The sequence below is a fragment of the Gekko japonicus genome, unplaced genomic scaffold (genome assembly GCF_001447785.1).
Source record: "Gekko japonicus isolate JY-2015 unplaced genomic scaffold, Gekko_japonicus_V1.1 scaffold735, whole genome shotgun sequence".
Classification (NCBI taxonomy): domain Eukaryota; kingdom Metazoa; phylum Chordata; class Lepidosauria; order Squamata; family Gekkonidae; genus Gekko; species Gekko japonicus.
In genome coordinates this window covers 625,607-646,421 of record NW_015177029.1, presented here as the reverse complement: position 1 = coordinate 646,421, position 20,815 = coordinate 625,607, and the positions used below count along the sequence as shown (strand labels likewise).

General features: G+C 44.3%; 1 protein-coding gene across 2 annotated transcripts in view; it reads left to right on the top strand.

Moving 5' to 3' along the window:
• Nucleotides 1-20,804, top strand: part of DNAJB6 (DnaJ heat shock protein family (Hsp40) member B6) — a 72,257-nt gene extending 51,453 nt beyond the window's left edge. For both annotated transcript variants that reach the window (XM_015427872.1, XM_015427871.1), the window contains exons 9-10: nucleotides 14,410-14,604; nucleotides 20,679-20,804. In XM_015427872.1, coding sequence (XP_015283358.1) covers nucleotides 14,410-14,604; nucleotides 20,679-20,761 — 278 coding nt within the window. In that variant the 3' untranslated portion in view covers nucleotides 20,762-20,804. The remainder of the gene's footprint in view (nucleotides 1-14,409; nucleotides 14,605-20,678) is intronic.
• Nucleotides 20,805-20,815: the final 11 nt, after the last annotated feature.

Below are 20,815 nucleotides of genomic sequence, written 5' to 3'. Positions count from 1 at the left end.
ATAGACGGGTGTGCATATACAAGGCTTCTGGCAGAGAGTTGTTGACCCAGACGTGAGCAAGGTTGTTGGTATGTGTGGTCAGTGCTCAGTTAAAAATTCTTTGAAGAGCACTGGAAGGATGAATTGATGCTAGGAACCCAACACATCTCACCTCCCTGCCTGCAATCTTCTTCCCTGCCCTTGAAACGGACTACGCTTGAGCTCATGATTTTCTTTCCTAGTGACAGTGGCACAGGTACTGTGCTACACATTTTTTTTAACAACCCACTGCTGCTTTTCTGCTGTGATAAGGGCACAGCCCCCTAACGGCTGAAGGAGCCTAGGATAAAAAGTGGCATAGAAACAATGATGTTAATTTTAGTTATTTGCAATATTTATGTATACTTATGTTCTTAATATTTACCGGGTTTGATTCCCCTCTCCTCTACTTGCACCTGCTGGATGACCTTGGGCAAGCCATAGTTCTGGCACAGCTGTTCTTGAAAAAGAGCAGTTTCTGTCAGAGCTCTCAGCCCCATCACCTCACAGGGTGCCTGTTGTGGGAAGGGGAAGGGAAAGGAGTTTGTAAGCCGCTCTGAGACTCCGAGTGAGGGGCGGGGTATAAATCCAATCTCTTCTGCTTAAGGACAGCGTAGAGTGATTTGTCAAATTCTTTCGTATCATGGAACACAAATTGTGTTATTTTCTAGTACATCTAATTGTTTGGGGGATTTAAATTCTGCCTTTGACTATAAAAGTCTTTGAGGATGGTTTACCATCGATACAAATCTTAAAGCAAGTCAAAGCAGTAGAAAGCAACAAGGTAAAATACAGGTAACGGGATCTCAATTATCACCAAAAGTATGAGAGAGTAGAACAGACTGGCATCTGAAAGACCAGGGAACGTCTCCCAACATGTGTTCACCCGGTTTGGCCTCCAGCACAAAGAGATCTTTCTCCATTTAATCTAGCCCTACACTGGAGAGATCATAGAAAACCCTACATTTCTAGCCATGGCTATCTAAATCATCAAGGAGAACTGGAATGTTCATGGTTTGCTCTGTGATGGCTGAAATGCTGCACTGAATCCGCAAAGCTGCCTCTTAAGCAACAGTTAAAAGCAATGCAGGCGTCACTGCTGCTCTGGCATTCCATAGATGGTTTCTGCATGTTTTTGGCCTCCAGTTTAAAAAGCACATTTTTGGAGGGTCAGGAAATTCTAAAACAATGATTCCCCCCTCCCATATAAAATCAAATGCCAGAATGTGTTAGTCTAGCATATGTAGAAATACTTACTTGTATTCAAAAAGGGGGGGGAGGTTTTTTTTTTTTAAAAAATATGGATTTTATAACTTTGCCTTATTTGGAATTGTTGTAGTATTGTGGGTTTTCTTGGAATTTCAAACACTAGCTGAAGAGGGGAGAAATCTTCAAATTCAGAAACATTTGCACAGTGTTAGCAGTATTACGTAAACTCCTCAGGTATTTTAATACTGGAAAACAAGAAAGAACTTTTAGCATCTAAGCTGTTACTGAATTAAAGGAAGGTGGTACACATTGGAACATTCCAACTGAATTCTAAAAACTAGATTCTGTCTTTGAAGGGTGACTTCCATTTTGTATTACAGTTGCCATTCTTGTTACCTGTTTGGTAGTTATCCAGGCCTCCTGGATGAATTCAGTTCACCGTGTTCCAAAACACACACACCACCAGACCTGGTATATGACCAAGGAATGCACATTGCTGCAGTTATGATTTGAACAAATGTCATTCTGAGAATATGACCTATCATTACAAGGTCTACATAATTTTGGAGAGGAACCTGACAGCAAGTAGACTCTTGTAACTAAACTCTTGATTGGGGTCCCGTAAAACAGCACAAGATGGCGTTTCACTTGGCTGAGCTAATCTGTGTTGATCAAAACGAGTAGCAATAAACAGTGACAGGGTTACCTTTTGCATAGTGTAGGCCAAGTGCAATCTTGTATGATACTTTCTCCAAGCTATTTGATATTGGCCTCCAAGCTATTTATGAGCAAGTATGAGTTGTGTGGCACTTAAACCTAAAACAGCAGACAGTGTAACAGGTTAGCAGCCAAAAGGTAGACCATCCGATGGGCTCTTGGTTGGCATAGTAAGAGCTGCCCTTGAGTACTCCAAATTTAGGAAGACTTGGCCAAAACCCATCAGAGTGGGCTTTTCTTTCTCTGGATAATAGGACCACAGTGTATTCATGGCTGCATTTGGTAGGAGAGCAGTAGAACATGGTTCTCATGCAGCTGTGCAAGCTCTCAGCAGCACACACATGTCACTGGATCCCCAGTTTGTGGTGACCAAATAACTTTTGTAGCACAATGCTAGCATAATAATAGGGAACATCCGGGGAAGGCCTCTATGCCCTGTTTTTCACCATCCAGAGGAACTGGTTGGCCACACTGTGAGATAGGATGCTGGACTAGATGGATCACTGGTCTGATCCAACAGGACTCTTCTTATGTTCTTAATATTGGGGGGGGGGGATCACAGTCTGGGATGTTCACATGTGTTTCCTATTAGAAATTAGAAATGTGAGTGCTATTGAAGCAAGGTGAAGCATTGGTTGCTGAACAGTTACCAAAGAAACGAGCACCTTTCTTAATGTGGCTTGTTTCTGTTGCTGAAGGCAGGGATTAAATCTAACTTCCTGTGAGCTAAGGCGCTGGGGCTGTCCCTTTTTATATCTGATCATTCTCAGTCGGCTGGCAGTTCCTGAGCAGCCTCCATTTCAAATCATTATTGAAATACCTATTTCTATGGTAACAGTAGTGAGGCATGCAGATTGTCTGTGTGTGTGTGTGTGTCATCTAGCTATTGATTAGAGGCTTCACTGTGAGAGCTGCTGTTGTATACTGACTGAGGCTGAAATTGCAAGCCATGAAGTCCCTGATTGAAATATTGCTAAACCATGCGCTTGGTAGGTGGCCGTAGGCAGTCTTGGGAGCCTGGTGGAAGTCTCCTGTATGTGAATCTTCCTGGTGGTAGATGGCATGAATTTGGGATAGAGATGGCCTGAATCTGGGATAGGATTTAGTTTCTCTGAAGTCCAGAAGTACCCACATTTCAAAGTATTTTTTTTAAAAAAATACCAGGTTGGTCAAGTCTTGTTAATTTTGATGGAGTATTGATGTGGCCATCAGTCTTACACTGAGTCAGATTGTTGGTATGTCAGGGTCAGTCTGCTCTGACTGGCAAAGGCTCTCCAGGGTCTCTGGTCTGTCACGTCTACTACCTGATACTTTTAGCTAGGGATGCCCAAGATTGAACTTGTGACCTTTTGCATACAAAGCAAGTGCAGTACCACTGAACCATTGCCCCATCCCTACCTTTTAAATTTGTCTTTTATAATAGCAACCCCTTATGCCAAGCCATAGAGGGCTGCGGTGGTTCAATTGGTTAAGATGCTGAACTGCAGACCGGAAGATTGGTAGTTCAGCAGTACGAGACCCGAGTGCCGCATGACGGAATGAGCTCCCATCTCCGGTCCCAGCTCCTGCCAACCTAACAGTTCGAAAGCAAGAAATTGCAAGTAGATAAATAAGTACTGTTTCGGTGGAAAGGTAACAGCGTTCCGTGCGCCTCGGTGTCTAGTCATGCCGGCCACATGACCACGGAAACGTCTTCAGACAGTGCTGGCTCTTTGGCTTGGAAACAGAGATGAGCACCACATCCCTAGAGTCAGATTCGACTGGCTTTCGAGCAAGGGAAACCTTTACCTTTATGCCAAGCCATGGATCCAGTACTATAGTCTAATTAAGACACATGGCTCACATAAACACATGAAGCTGCCTTATACTGAATCAGACCCTTGGTCCATCAAAGTCAGTATTGTCTACTCAGATGGGCAGCATCTCTCCCAAGGTCTCAGGCCGACTCCTGTATCACCCTGCCCCCAGCCGTGCATTCTTTTTGGGCGCTTTGCAAAGGTTTGTGTTGAATGCTCACCCCATACGTGAGCTCTCCTTATTTCCTTCACAATATAATTTTTTAAAACACTTATTCTGTCATTCCACCTTTGAGGTGGCTTGTGATTGCAAACAAAGCTACAGAAACGAAGAAGGAAGAAAGAATCCAACTAATACTAAAACCACTAGTCTCCCCGGGATTCCCTTGGACTAAGTGAGGAATCATGTTCTGGTTCTGAGAGACTCCTCATGTAGCCAAAGAAAGGCCTTGGATCCAACTTGGTAAAAGCAACAGGAGTATGAAATATTGAAAGGAGATTTCTGCCTCAGGAGGGGGTGTGAGAGAAGCATCTACATCTTGTGAGAACATCTCTTCTGTCCCACTCTTGGTATTTTCCCGGTTCCGTCATGTCTTCTACTGGGCTAATTTATTGCTGCTTAACTAAGAGGACTTTTCATGTCCAGTCTTGCTTCGTTTAGGGAATTCCAAGGCTATGCTATGAGAACTGAAGTCTGTACAGCCTTCTTAATCTTTGCCATCAGCTTGTGTAAAACTGCAGCTCTCCAAAGTACACGTTGATAGTAAATGTGTTTTGAAAAGTTACTTAGTACCAATGCTAAAAATACTCCAGGGAGACTAAGTTTGGCACTAGGATAATATCTTCTTTCCAGGCCATCTTGATGATACATTCACCACACCACATACATGTGCCAACAAGTATTTTTCCCATCTGTAAGATGGATATTAGGTGTGACCCTCCATGGTGCTGCTCATGCCAGACTTGCGCCATATATGCATGGGATTTCCCCAAGCTGCTGTCTACCGTAAGCATACTCAGCTGGTCAGAATATTAAAATCTAATCTTGCAACATACATATTCACTAATGCTACATAAGGGCACCCCTTTTTAAAAAAAGTTATTTCTCTAGCACTTCAGACATGTGAAATGCTTCATGCTCAGTGTTGTATATAACAATTGTGTGAAAGTAATGATGTGGTATCTTAAATACTAACCTTAATTTTGACATAAACTTTTGTGGATCAGGGCCTTACTTCGTCGTTTTGGTAGGTGCATATGTTGCAGGTACACATGTTTAAAATAAAATTTGTAAAAGGTGGAGTCAGAAGGCAGTGAAATGGAAGAGGAGATTTCCGCCTCTGGTCTGTCCTCCTTGCTTTCCTTTTCCCTTTGACCCTTTTGCTTACAATTTTTCTCTTCCCTGCCAATTCCTATATATAATATGCCAACTGAGAATACACCATGTATATGATGAAGTGAACTGTGCCCTGAAGAAGGTTATAAAAAAGAGCCTGTGTGGTTATGACTGGTGGTTTGATTTCCCAGGCATCCACATGAAGCCCTCTGGGTGACCTTGGGCCAGTCTCAGTTCTCTGCCTGTTGTGGGGAGAGGAGGGGAAGGTGATCGTAAAACGCTTTGAGACTCCTTAGGGTTGAGAAAAGCAGGATATAAAAACCAACACTGTGGTTTCTTATGTCACAGTAAACTGATAATTCTCTTTAGCAATGTTCCCTCTAAGCTGTGGAGTCTTGTGAGCAAAAACTCTGCTTTGCGAGCTACCGGCATTAAAGTTGTGAGCGAGCCATTTGGCTACTGCATAAATCAGTTTGCTCTGGAGCCATCCCTCCTGAGCTAAGGCAAAAAGGTGTGAGCCGGAGGCTAAAAAACTCTGAGCTAGCTCACACCAACTCAGCTTAGAGGGAACACTGCTCTTCAGTGCCCCAAGACGACTACTTGAGTTTGCTGCAACAGCTAAACTCCATCATTCTGGAAGCTGTGGAGAGTGGTTAAAGTGGTCCCTTTTACAGATGTAATGCTGAGCTGGAGATGTTTGGTCCAGCCACACCCATGCAAAAACGTAATCATATGTCAGCACTGTCTGTTGAGTTGTCCTGGCACCAGCTAAGGGCGGCCTATTGCTTGGACCAGGATGCTGCTTGTCCCAAGTACTGGCCAATCGGATGTCCCTGGGAAGGCCACAAATATAGCAACATAGAAAAGAGCAAGAGTCCATTAGCACCTTTAAGACTAACAACATTTGTGGCAGGGTAGGAGTGCCGCAAAGCAAAGAAGTGAGCAGTGACTCACAAAACCCCCTGCCACAAATTCTGTTAGTCTTCAAGGCGCTACTGGATTCTTGCTTTTTTCTAATGCGACAGACAGAATAACACAGCTACCCATCCTGATCTATAGCAAAATGGAGGTAGCCCTGCCCTGTTTGCCTCCAGCACCTGGGGAATGGCAAGGCGTCTTGTCTCTTGAGCTTTGTCTAGCTGCCGTATTGACTGACAACACTGAATTTTCTGATTCTTTTGGGAAGCCGCCATCAGCTGCACTAGCAAGGCTGTTGTCCAGAGGACTTTCCCGCCTTCTGCTCAGTGATAGCATATTGGGCAATGGCTGCTCCTGGTTTGGAGACAGGCTGGCAGCTTTGCAGAGCCAAACAGATGCAGGCCCAGTTTTCCTTCTGGCCCTGGGGAGTTGTTGGTGAACTTGAAGCAGGCACCCTCCACTAACCGTCCTGTCTAGCCAACACCCTTTTTTAAATTAGGCAAATGTTTGAAAGGTATCCCTGTTGAAGTGTTGACAGATGACTTCATTGTTGGTTTTTCACTGTGCAACATTGCCCTCTGCTGATAGGTTTTGACTTATGTCCTCTTTTAGATAAGAGCAAGTGTGTTCAGACACGGTGCGGGTACAAGGCATTGGGGGGGGGGGGCTTGTTCCTTTGTGACAGAAGTCTTAAGCTAAACTGCATCACTCTAACTCGATTTAAGAAATGTTAATATGCAGCTCCTATTGGTTTAAGCATTTTCATAAACCACGAATCATAATCTGCTGAGAATAGACCTGCACATATTGAACAGTCCGTAATGTCAAACTGCCTGACCATTTTGTATTCCCTTGAAACTCCTGTAGCACCGGCTGATGGTATTTTGAGGCCCCAGCTTGGCATTCTGCTGGACAATCTCTGTCCCACACGATCGTCTTGTCAGTAAATCTGATGGAAAGATAATGATGTAATGTTGTGCTCAGCATTTCCCTGCTTTGCTGGCTGCTTCAGTTATGATGGGGAGGGGAGGGGAGGGGAATCCTGAGCATGATGACATCACATCACATGACCTATTTCCCTAAATATTACCGAGGGAGATGTAAGGAGGTGTCAGTCAGCAGCTCCTCTGTTTCTCTTGCAACATTCAATGGGGCTAAGGTGTGTGGAATACCACGATGCTCTTTCCATGCGCCTCGGTGTTTAGTCATGCCAGCCACATGACCACAGAAATGTCTTTGGACAGCGCTGGCTCTTTGGCTTGGAAACTGAGATGAGCTCCGCATCCGTAGAGTCGGATTCGACTGGCTTTCGAGCAAGGGAAACGTTTACCTTTACCTAGTAGGTAGTAGGTTGCGAATTAGGCCCTTTAATCTGAAACCTCTATTATCCACATTCATCAAGTGTTCTCTGTTTTAGAATAAATTTGCATCTTTTAGAATACTTGCACTTTGGATTGGGTATTTAAGTAAAATGTCCAAAGAGGTTTTCCTTCAAGAGATTTGCAAACTGTTAAGTCGATGCAGGTCTCTCTCGGAGAAGATCTCAAGCATCGCAGTGAACAATTAATGTGTCAGTATGGCTGGAATAGTCTGTCACTTTACAATTAAATACAGTGATGACAATCTGATAAAACAAGGAGTTCTAACGTTCAAATTATTAGTTGCTCGTATGATAGTTTTGAGTTCTGGCAGTTCTGCCTGAGAAGTCTTTCATAAGAGCATCTTAAGTGGGTTAGAAGGGAATAAAAGTCAACATTGTTCGAGATGCGGGTGGGAGGGGAAATCCTTTTTTTGCTTTCAGTATGCTGTGGGGAAACAAATTGGAAACGTTTTTCAGTATAATTACTGCAAGAAAGAGTTATTTATCACTGTGATAGTTTGGCATTTGTATGCTTTAATTACATAGAATCCTGCAACACTGCTAGTATTTAAATGGTAATTTTCAGGGAAGGTCACAACAGTCCCCTTGGTGGCTAGCAGGGTGCGGGGGCAAAGCCTTGCTTGTAAAAACTACCTGCCTTGCATTTTGCCCTGGTTTTAGACAGGAAATGATACCAAACAGAGCTCATTCAGGTGTTAGGGCTCATTCAGTAGGCAAAGCTAGGTGGCTACAGAACATGTCCCTTTTTAAGGGCCAATGTTGGCTGCTATGGCCTAAAGATGCAGCAACTCTCTTAGTATAGATATCCTTTACTTTCCAGACAATCAATCTTCCCCCAAACCTTTCAAATGTGGCCCAGCCCATGCTTTGATGGAGGAGTCACCCACAAGAAAGGGTGCTCATTGTTGTCCTAAATCAGCCACGCAGTTCTCATGTACCTGAAGTGGGTCAATGGGTTAGCAATGTGGGTGCTTCATTTCCGAGAACTTCCCTGTAAGCACTAACCAGCTCCATTTACTTTTGTGGGGACTAGTGGAAGAGATGTAATCCTCAGTGGCTGCTGGCTAGGAGACCAGCACAAGATAGCTTTCTGATTCTTTCCATACATCAAAAGGAATATCTTCTTGAAGCATGCCTCTTAAGATCAGGTTAAACATGGTTTTGGTTTCCATACTGTACAGTCCTTGTCTTCCATGTTTGGTTGTTCACTTATTCTGTTTTCTCTGAAATAGAACTGAGAAACTCTGCACACAAGCCAGCATGGTGACCAGTGTTCCCTCTAAGCTGAGTTAGTGTGAGCTAGCTCACCGTTTTTTAGTCTACGGCGCACAGATTTTTGTCTTAGCTCTGGAAGGATGGCTCCAGAGCAAGCTAATTTATATACAGTAGCCGAATCACTCGCTCACAACTTTAATGCCAGCAGCTCACAAAGTAGAATTTTTGCTCACAAGACTCCACAGCTTAGAGGGAGCATTGATGGTGACCTGGCCAGTTTTCCATGCAAACCTCGTTTGGAAAAGGGGTCTCTCAGTAAGACCCATGTCAATAACATGCCTACTGCTTTTCAGTCCCACAGTCCAAAATGATCAAAGATTTATTCGAGGCCGACAGTTGTTCTTAAAGAGCTGCCTTCCTCTTTAGCTCCGCCTGTTGCTCTGATTCTTTAATGCCTCCATAGTGCATCACCATACTTTCCAGTCATTAACTGCATCCAGTTCTCTTGCTCTCCTAACTAGCGGTTGCATTACTTCACAGGCAAAACATAGGCAAAATGTGGCACCACCTTGAATGACACCATGTCTAATGAGTACCTACACAAGGCAATTAACACTATGAAGTAAATGATGTGTGAGAAATTCCAGCACTAGTGCCCCCCCCCCTAATCTTTCTACATTAGGGAAGTTTCCTTTTTGCCTTCTATAAAATGGCTTTTTCTTTTCTAAGGAGCGATCAATTCATTAAAACACGGGTTTCCTGGAGAGGTTCTGTCGAGATATTAAATTTATAGCTTACAACGTGAGGGTTTGTGGTAGTAGTAACATCAGTGTTACCTTGAGCAAAATAATTACTCTGTGGCAGTCACCCTACCAGAGGCCCCTGGAATAGTTTGTAACCACAGAGAAATGAGCTGCCAGTTTACATATTTGTTTTGAAGATGTTTTAATTAGGTAGGAAGAGTGACATATATAAAACTAAAGGCCTCGCCCAAGTGTTACAACCTTGGAGAGTTTCAAAACTTGGGGAACCACCACAGAGTAGACCTGAGATCTCACCGCTTTGTCCATGAATGAGGGTGCAACCAGTATATCCTCAATGCTCTGAAGGTTTCAGGGCCTGTATTAGATTTTATATAGGATATAAAAGCATCATCTTCTACAGTGTATGCGTTAGGGCCACAAAATCCCTATCTTGAGATTTTGGCCCGGTCCATACTAGTGTTAAGTGAGTAAGTCCACAGACTTGTGAGTTACTTGTACTCCATTAACCTGTTCCCAAAGGGGAATGCCGCCATAATTGTAGTTCTTGGGGTGTCTAGGCATCACACTGCACATTGCTGATGGAACTTAACTGAGAGTATTAGTGTCTTCATTTATGTGTGTATGTTTCTGCTTGATGGCTAACTATCCACAGAAACTTGTTAATGGGTTTCCTTGGTTTCCTTGATGCCTTTGGACAGTATTTCCTGGTAGTCAGTCTTGTTCTTCAGGAAGCTCCAGCTAGTACCACAACCAAAAGGCTGAACTTTGGTGCTATTTTTCAACATCCAGGCAAAGTGTTGAGGAAACTTTGCAATGTATTTACCCAGGTGGGTTTTCCTGGAGTATCTTGTCTCTTTTTTAATTTTTAAAAATAAAAAAAATATAAAAATATTCTAAACTGTTCTGTTAAACAATACCATCAGTGCAGATCAGAAAATGTTCTTGAGACAACCTGATGGTTAGCAGCCAGAAACTAGTTGGGGACAAAAGTTTTGTGCCTCATCTGGGACAGCATGAAAAGTTGCCTTACTCACCTGTTCTACAAGTCTACTTCTATTCCAGAAGGTAGCATGCAGTTGTAGAGAGAGTCTTATTTTGGCCATTATCCCATCAATAGACTGTGTTGCCTTGATATGAATTAGTGCTAAGGTTCAGAGAACTGGTCCTTGAGATGTGGGTCCAAGGGCCATGCAGGGATTTAAAGGGTAATATCAAGCACACTGAACTGAACTTTTGAAACAACCAGTTTGACTGACCACAAGAACTGATTGAATATGTTCAAAGTGACCAGGGTTTATTAAACACACATACCCTGCTACCCTGCTATTAGTTGAAACTGCTGCATTGTCTTTAAGGGCAGACCTGCCTAACAAAGTTACTGTAGTGAAGCTTTGGTCAGTGAAGCAACATCCAGAAGAGAGTGTAGATGATGAATATGGAAAAATGAACCCCCTGGTTCCAACTTCCTCCTGTTTTGCAAAAACTAAGGCTGGCTCTAGAAGTTCTCCGAGCTTTTCGCTTGATGGGACAAGGTAATAATAAGTACCTCCCATCACAGGTTGATCCATTTTCTCGAGAACAGCTGAATAATCTGAACATCATCATGTCCATTCTTGTCATTGTTCTTTCGATTATAGTCTCAATGCACTGGTTCGGGATAGGGGTAGCTCTGCTGGGATGCTTTGTTAATGAAATACAGAGCTGAGTGTCATCAGCACATTGATGACAACCAGATAATCTTTCTCAGTAGCTTCATGTCTATGATAAATTGTACTGGAGTGAATACTGATCCCTGAGGGACTGCATAAATCAGTCTCCCTCCAATGGTAATGCATTGAGTCATCTTGGCAGTAAGGAGGGTTCTGAAACACAGGGGAGCTATCCTGAAGCCTCCAGACAGATGTTTCAGATAGCACGAGTAACCGTATTAAAACTCACTGAGAGCGCCAACATGATTTGCATGGAGTAATTCATTGTACCACTTGAAGGTGGATACCAGGGCTTGTAAACAGTCTGCCCTGTACCAAGGTCTGAAGCTAGACTGATATGGGTCACATAAAGAACTACCATTCTGGAAGAGTTGTAGTTGCTCTGCCACTTTATGCTCAACCCACTTGCCCCCAAAGGATTGTGACTGAAACGGGTCTAAAGCTTACTAAGTCATCCTTAATTACAGTTTCTTCAGTTAGAGGATGAGCCATGGCCTCATTCAGGGATACAGTAACAATGTTGGTCATTCACCACTCCCTCCAATTCTGTCACAACAAGGCAAAGATTCAGTTTGCTTGTGAAGGTTTCCACTACCCTTAACAATTTAAACTAATCTAAACAATGGCATCAAAAGGCTATGTCAGTCACTGCCAGTACAGACTCTGTAATAAAAGTGGACTCCAAATCAGACCACTGCAAACAACTTTATCAGCAAAAGCACTGCAACAAAACAGACTTTCCTCTGGGCTGCTTCGGGCTTAGGACTTAATCCTTGGAATGCTCATCTGTGGACAAGAATCCACTGATGCCATGATGAGAGACTCTGCTGCTGCTACTGCCACCACCCTATAAACCTGAAACTGAGTTGTATGCTGTGTGTGGCTGGAAATGACACAAGTTTTCTGTCAGCACACTTCCAGACATTGCCCATCTAACTTTGTTTCTCTTCTCCTCAGTATATCAAGGAGCTGGGGGTCTATGAAGCAGCAGGAGAAAATGGCTGGGGAGTGATTTTGTGGAAAGCCTTGGCCAACCCTTTATACCCTATGGCAAGGGTGTCAAGAGCATTCTGGGTATTAATTGGATCCATGATACTCTGAGGGTGGACCTGTCTATTGGGGGCAAATCCAGGTGTGACAGCACCATGGTAGCTCTTCTGAGCAGCACTGGTCAAGGGTTACTCAACATGGATGTGAACAGTTACAAATCTAGGGACTTCCAAGGCCTGAAACCATCTTTATCACCAGAGATAGGGGATACATTGGATCGTTAGAAGTAAACCAAATGAATTCCTCATCCATTCCTTCAACCCGGGACTAGCTACCTTCTGCATTGGGTATCTGGGATTGGTGAATGACTTATGAGGACTTGTAGTGAATGAAGTTAAAGCTGGTTATGGCCTGTATTTGCAAATAGAACAAGTTGGTCCAAAATGAGAGCACTTGTACCATCAGCTAGATTTTGCACAAAAACGTCAGGTCTGTTGTCTCATCCACAGGTATATCATGTTTTGTTCATTAGAGACCTGGCATTTACCATAATCAGGGGTTACTTGGGATTTCAACACCCACACTCCTTTGAGTGTGACAGGGATTTAATGAGCAACATGCACAACTTTTCCTTTTATTTAAAGTAAACATTCTTCCAGGGCTCTTTTTGTAGCAGGAACTCCTTTGCATATTAGGCGACACACCCTTAATGTAGCCAATTCTCCAAGAGCTTACAGTAGACACTGTAAGAAGAGCTCTGTAAGCTCTTGGAGGATTGGCTACATTAGGGGTGTGTCGCCTAATATGCAAAGGAGTTCCTGCTACAAAAAGAGCCCGTTCCCGCCACCATTCCTTCTTTTCCTATCACCATCTGAATTGTGGATTTTCATTAACATTCATCCAAGTACATTGCTAATGATGGAGCAGATCTCCCTAATTATCTGCCCAGCACTTGATGTCCATGATGGAGGGCTACACCTTCTTGTGCTGCCTTGCAGAAGGGAGCAGGGTTCACAGGAAACCCAGTTTCTGCCCTCTGACTAACCTGGGGACAGTAGTCATTGTTTGTCTGGGTTGGAGGGACAGGTCCTCTCCTCCCCAGCCAATGTAAATAACAAATCTAAATGAGGCTGGGAGACCCAGTAGGCCTAGTACAAAAAGTCTGGAGGTGGACTAGACCAATTTTCTTCTGTTTCAACACATGGGAGTTGGATACTTAGGGTTGGATTCTATGACCGTCTTCCATTAAGTCTTCTTTCAACAAGGAAAAACTTCTATCTGTCACAAAAAAGTCCATCTATTGAAGGATCTCTCTCTTCCTAGAAGGAAGACTTACTAGAAGACAGTCATAAGATCCAACCTTAGTTCCTATACCATGGAACCAGCTGGGAAATGATGTGTACCGGGGACTTATGCTTTTTCTTGTCTCTGTTATTTTGAACATGCTCAGAGAAGCTAAATGAAAGGACAGAGCACCCAGCCCTAGCATGTTCTTTGGAATAGTCTTCACTGGTTCCCAAAGTGGGCAATACTGCCCCCTGAGGGTGCTGGAACAATCCAGGTGGGTGGTCAGAGCCATGGGTGCAATTGGGGGGCATTGAATACAAATAAGGGGGTGGTGGAAGCATAAGGAAAGAAGAGTCCAGAACCTATCTAAAGTAGCCTTTTGGTGGTAGGCCAAATAAGTTTGGGGACCTATAGATGAAGACAACTGTCAGGATTCTTGACTTGGGGGTCATATGACTTATTTGCACCAGTATTATAAGATACAGCAATACAGTTTGCCCAATCAGACTTTCAGGACAAGGAGGAAAAGGAAATTAAAAATACACCTATATCATTGACAGAGAGAAATTCTCTTCCTGTTACAGATGGAGAAACTGAGGTGTATAAGTGTGACGCATACAAACCTGTTTGCATCTGAATGTGTGTGGGAGAATCTTTTTAAAAACAAAAATGGAGCATGCAGCTAAGAGGAAGTCCGCCCCCTCCTATGCACCCTCTTGCTACACTCCATTGCTTCCCCTCCCCCCAGACTGACTCACTTTGGTATCAGAGTTGGATTGGGAGAAAAATCCTTAAAGCAACATAACACAGCAAGGCAAGGTAGGTGAAGGGGGCAGGATTTAGTTCCCTTTGCCTACATGTTCCATTTTAGTTATTAAAAAATGTGCCTCTTGCATTAGGCATGACTATGTTGTGTTGAACCCATTTAGTTTCAGCCTAAGGTTGACCTGAAAGGCCAAACAACTAATTTGATTGCTCCTGGGTTTTTTTTGTTTCCCTTGAAAATGAAGCCGTCCAACATGGCCGCCTCCTTTCTTTCTTGAATCGTCTGCTTTTTCGCCCCTCTCAGGTGTAGCTGACGAAGAGGCCCTGGCAGAGGAATGCAGACGCCGAGGACAAAACGCTTTGCCTTTCCAGCCGACTACTGTCCGGTCTCCAAAGTCCCTCAAGCCAGCCACCTACCCCAAGCATGTCTTTCACATTAATAACGATGAGGATGATGACTTGGTCATGACTGGATGGGAGTCTCCCTTTTATTCATCAGGTGTGCACAAAAGGGGGGACAAGGAACTGGTAAAAACTGAGATGCCGGTTAGCCCAAAGTCAGAATCAAAGTGCCGAGCGAGAGTGTGCTGCTGTGTACTGACTTAACTTGAGCATTTTGACTGCTTGTCTTCACCGCACTTAGACTAGCTTCACGGTAGGCTAGACTGTGCTCATTTGTAACCCACCATGCGGCTAAAACATGACACGGTAGCATTAAAAAGAAATTGTTCAGCTAAGACACCAAGTGCCTTAAATTCACTGCAAATTTCGTTATTGCGTAGATATGGTGACATGGAGCAGTGTCCTGCCTTAAGCTGGGAGAACTGCCACCAGCCCCAAGGAGACTTCCTCCAACTTTAGTGGCTATTCTGCTGAAGGAAGAGTAGCTAAAGTTGAGGAAAGCGTCCTTAGACTTAGTGGAGCAGTAGGATAGAGTCCCCTTTGCTGTTTCCTTACCTCGTTCCAGACCCAGTACCCACAATGGATTTTTTTGGGTTGGCTGTTTTTGCACTGTTAAATAACTAGAATATTTATCTGGGAATTGATGTCTTCTCAACAAACGCCCCTCCTCCTTATTTCCCTGTGCCAGCACACAGCTTCGCTGGCAAAAAGGCGCAGAGAGAGTGCAGCCCACTAAGCATTTCTGAACACCCTTCATTTCAATCAGTGCCTTATCTAAAACATCTAATTTGCCGATTAATGCTACAAGGTTCTTGTTACACTTGGCACCCACCATATTAACAAGCGCTTTAACATGAATAATCCATTGTTCGTGCCATATTTGTTTTTATTGGCTGCCATCATGGAAGAGGAAAGTCTATTAAGTCACTGAACCCAGGTGCATGCTGAGACTCAAAGGGTGGCTGTTCAACTGCAGAGGTTTGATTAGAATCCTGTGTTCCAAGCAAACCATCGCCATTCCTCAAGCAGACACCTCCTTTTTCTAAACCAACTAGTCACTTCTTAGCAGTTTTCCAAGCAAGGTTTGTTTAAACTGACCATAGGGAACAACATGATGGAGTCTTTCTATACTGCATTTTAGACAGTCACTTAAAAACATCACACGAGAATGCACCACACTTGTAGCAAATAGGGGTGTGCAAAAAACCTCAAAACCCGGTATTTTCCGAGTTCGGGTATATTTAACCCAAAAAGTATTGGTATTTCTCGATATTCCTGAATCCCAATACCGATATGGTATACGGATTCAGTAAATATTCGGGAAAACCAAATTTTTCCAGCTCCATTAAACCCTATGAAGACCATTATAGTCAATGGTCCCTATAGGCTATAATGGAGAATAGATCTGGGGCTTGGAGGGGGGGGGGTTGAGGTAGAGGCACCAGATTTGCAGCATAGCTGTTGGTGCATCTCCTAAAAAACCCAAAACTCGCAAGTTTCAAAAAGATTGGTCTGGGGGTTCAGTTTTATGAGCCCCAAAAGAAGGTGCGCCCATCCTCCATTATTTCCAATGGAGGAGGAAAAAGGCATTTAAATGTCTTTTGTAAGTTGTGCTGCAAGTGAACTCCAAAGCAGCAAGTTCACCTGGAAGGTGTTTAAAGGGAAGGCAATCCCTTTAAATGCCAGCTAGCCGGTGGCCTCACCTCAAAAAAAATCATGAATATTTTTGGGATTTTTCAGGCTTGGCCATTTCGGATAGCTTTAGATGATACTGAGCTTTGTATTCAGTTGAAGAATATCCAGAAAATATCAATACAGTGTTCTTTGAGTATTTTTTTAGCTCAGTATAGCTGAATGCACACCACTAGTAGCAAATGTCAAGGAGCCAGAATTAACTGACTCAGTTGCCCTGTGTACTGGAAGAAGGTGCCCTGCGTCTATAGGTGGGGCTTATATTCTGCTTATTCGTCGCATTGGAAGGGAAATGGATGGTTCTGGCCTCTCCCTTGGCCCAGTTGCTTGAGGCATCTGTCCTTAGCATTATCCCTTGCTGCAGCCACCTCTGGCTTTGTGCATCATGTTCATTCTCTGGCCATGTGGCTTTCTGAAACCTGGGAACTGGAACATAATCTGGGGGTGGGAGAGGGAGTGTGCAGGAGTCGAGTCTGACTAACCTTCAGGGTTCATGCAGCCATTATGGGTCAGGGACAGGAGAACAAAGGACAGCACCCTTCCTACGAAGGTCATGTGCAAAGTTATACAAAACTCAGCGTCAAGTAACAGGAACTCCTTTTGCTTAGCATCAAACCCCTCTAGCCCTTTTATCCATAGAATCTCCAAGGGCCCTGTCAGATCTGAACTTTTGCTTTGGCCTTCTCTTTGACAGTCTCTCTTCTCTGCTGCTAGTGGAGACCATCAGGAGGACCCCCACTGTTTTAGAAACATAGAGCCGGAAGACACCCCCAAGGATCATCTAGTCCAACCCCTGCACAGTGCAGGAAATGCATAGCTGTCCCGCTCCCCCAGTGACCCCTGGCTCTGTACCCAGAGGAAGGCCAAAAACCCACAGGATCCCTGGGCCAATCTGGCTTGGAGGAAAATTCCTTCCTGACCCCAAAGTGGCGATCACATTCCCCTGGGCATGTAAGAAAGGGCCAGAGGAGCTGACCACTCGACTCATCCCTTCCTGCCCTCCCTCTCACTGCCTGCCTAAATTCATAGTGAGTGATGGAATCAGCACTCTGCTGTTAGATGGCCTTTGCTTACAAGCCTCCAAAGAGGGCGGGCCCACCACCTCCTGAGGAAGCCTGTTCCAGAGTGGAACCGCCCTAACTGTCAGGAAGCTCTTTCTAGTGTTTTATTCTCCAACTACACCTATCTGGTTGCGACCTGCAGTTATCCCCGCAAAGAGAGGTGTTTTTCTCCAGTACGAGGAGTCTTCCCCTGATGGAGAGGCTGTTCCATTGGTAAAAGAGTCTGTTACATCAGGGTAAGGCTCCTTTTGCTGTTGGAAAGCACATCTGCTGGCTGAACAAATCCCTGGGATTCAACCCATCTAGGAAACTTGGTGATTTTGTCTGCCACCATAAAGAATCAACGGATGTCAGTTCTTGATTATGGAAAACTGATCCCTCCCACATTTTGAGTACCAGTGCTCCAGCATCCTATAGTTCCCCTAGTCTTTATGATTGGCTGGAAACAGTAGTTTCGAGAGAGAAAGTTCATTAGGGCAATTTCCCCCCAAATTCTTTTTCTGGATCTGCAGCAGCTGTGTTGTCTTAACTGTGGTTTGTAGCCCAACAATATAATGTTCAAACCACATGTGTTTTTGGTAGCAAATTGAGCAGTTCCTGGCAAAGGAACTACCATCAGTCTGCCACATCATACTGCAGCAGTGCCAGTGGAGGCACTGAAATAGCAGGCCAAAGAGTGTGTTGCAGGGAAGGATTACTCTTTCTTTGTCTGTCCTTAGACATGTGGAGTCTAGCGTGTATATCTCGCTTTGTGTATATTCTAAATACAAGGATTTCCCTGTAATAATTTTGTCAAAGTTCTGTGTTTTGAGTGGCTATAGGCTATGAAATAACCAGATTCAAAGAAAGTACTATGTGGTTATTTAGATTCTTACATCCTTAACCAATTAGGTTTATCAGGTAGGTATTCCTCTACTGTACATGATAGAGGCAAACTCAGATCAAGAAAATTACCAGTACTGAGGGCAGAAGAGTTATGGAACAGATTTTTTTTAGTTCAGTAATTCACGTAACTGTAGAAGTCCAATGATCATTGCCACCAGTGGTTCCCTAAGATACGTGATAATGGGGTTTTGCCTATTTTGAAATCCATCTATCAGTTCTAGCCTCATGTTCGTTGAGTTGTCAGTGTTGTCTCCTATTGGCAACACGGTGACCCATTTACAAATATCCTGTATCTTGCTGGTGGTTCTTCAGACCCAGTACTTTTTGAGGCCTGTCCTGTCTTGTGGATCATATTGCTTCACAGATTGTGGAGATGTGTTCTGTGACAGTGACTGTTCTAAAAATTTGAGTTTGTCACCTGAACAGGTAATTCTCTCATAAAGAGAGAGCTTCTCTAAAGATCTCGGGTGGCTTGTGGGCAAGATGAAGCTTATAAAGAAGTTTCATTTGGTTTCTGATAGGACTCCCAATTTTTATTCTAGTTGATTACGTTATAGCTCCCTTCATAAGAATGAGAGAACTATTTTTGTATGTATTCCCCAGGTCGATCGCTACTTAGAGCCTGGTAATAAGTGCCTGAGCATCGATTTGTTGGGGGGGGGGGTTGGGGAGGACAAGCACGGTCAGTCCAAATACACTGCTGGCCACTGTCTCAATTTAGAAACAGAGAACTGCTTCTGCAAATGATTTCCTCACCTACTCATTTGAGTGGCATTCCCAGGGAAATCCCCTTGTTCCCACGTGAGGTCACTTCCCCTCCAAAAGAAGTTTGCTTGATTTGTCTTTGGTCTGCTGGAGCAGGACGCTGCAAAGCTCAAAGTACAGTAGGCATTTGAAGAATGTAAGGTTTCCAGTGCAGATCAGTCTAAGGAAGATCAGTTTCCTTTGGTCACGATTGTTTGGAATGGAACCTTTAGACACAGTTGTACCACACGAGGGGTTAAATCCGAACACTCCTGCCCAGCTGACAACAGCTTCCTTCCTCTGGCACAGAGGACTCTGCCGAAAGAGCCTCCTGAGTTCGTTGCAGGCTTCTTGCCCCAGAGGAACACACCATTGTTAGCTGAGTGGTAGGATCCAACCCAATGGAAGGATCCAACCCAATGGTCCAGTTTCATCAAGAGGTAAGCTGCGGTGGCTCAGAGGTTAAGACGCTGAGCTGTGCAGACCGGAAGGTCGGTAGCTCAGCAGTTTGAGACCCAAGTGAAGGAGTTTGAGACCCATGAAGGAGTGAGCTCCCAACTCTGGCCCCGGCTCCTGCCAACCTAGCAGTTCGAAAGCAAGAAATTGCGAGTAGATAAATGGGTACCACTTCGGTGGGAAGGTGACAGAGTTCCATCTGCCCCGGCGTCTAGTCATGCCGGCCACATGACCGCAGAAACGTCTTCAGACAGTGCTGACTCTTCAGCTTGGAAATGAAGATGAGCACCGCCCCCTAGAGTCAGATTTGACTGGCTTTCGAGCGAGGGACACCTTTGCCTTTACTTAAGCTGCTACTGAACTATTTTGAAGGTCCTTTGAATATTTTGTTAAAACATTCTAAGCTTTTCAAAGGCAGGCCTTTAAAAAAATTAAAGGAACTTTAATAAAGCTGGCAGTAATGATAAAACTAAATTTATACCACAATTTTCAGAGTCTCAAGTAATGGCAGACAATCCTCACCAAGGTGAGGACAAGGAGATTCCAAAAGGAATGGGACCCCAGGACCTAAATATTGTATTGGAGAGGGCTGCAGAAAGACCCATGTCAGTAACGTAGTAACAGAAACCACAAAGCCCATGTGGCTCCCAGTATTCCATTGAACCTGGCTAGGAATACGTTAGGGCAGGCCTATGCATGACACTCCTGCCAACCTAGCAGTTCGAAAGCAAGAGATTGCAAGTAGATAAATAGGTACCACTTCAGTGGGAAGGTAACAGCGTTCCATGCGCCTTGGTGTTTAGTCATGCCGGCCACATGACCACGGAAACGTCTTCGGACAGCGCTGACTCTTCGGCTTTGAAACGGAGATGAGCACCGCAACCCTAGAGTCGGACTCGACTGGCTTTCGAGCAAGGGAACCTTTACCTTTACCTTTTATGCATGACGCACAGCCTACTGTTGGCCACATCTCCATGATTCAGTCATAACACTGAATTGAGCATGCCCCATACGGACTCTCCCAGCTGTTTTGGAATGTTTTCTGTGTCAGGGAAACCAGTGTGGGAACTCTCAATGGAGCCGGGAGCCCATTACTGTGAGGCCTGCACTGTTGTGGCCGTATTCTCTTGTTTGGAGATGCTGTTCAGGAAATGGCGAGTGAGCCAGTGGCCAGCAGGAAGAAGCTTGTGCGTATCTGAGCAAAGGCGTGTGGCCCCTTACGGAAGGTGCGCCTGGTGCTTAAAGAGAATAGGGTTTTTAAATTGGGGTGTTTTGCTGCTGTAATGAAGGGGGGATCTAAATGAACACTGTTTTACCAGCCATGTCTCCTCAGGACACAAAGAAGTCAACAAGAGGAAGAAGCAGAAGCTGAGGGAGGAGCAGAAGAAGAAGAAGTCGGCCAAGGCGCCTTACTAAAATGGACTGCGATGCCCTAAAACACCGAACCCCCCCCCCCGTGCTCTCCTACTA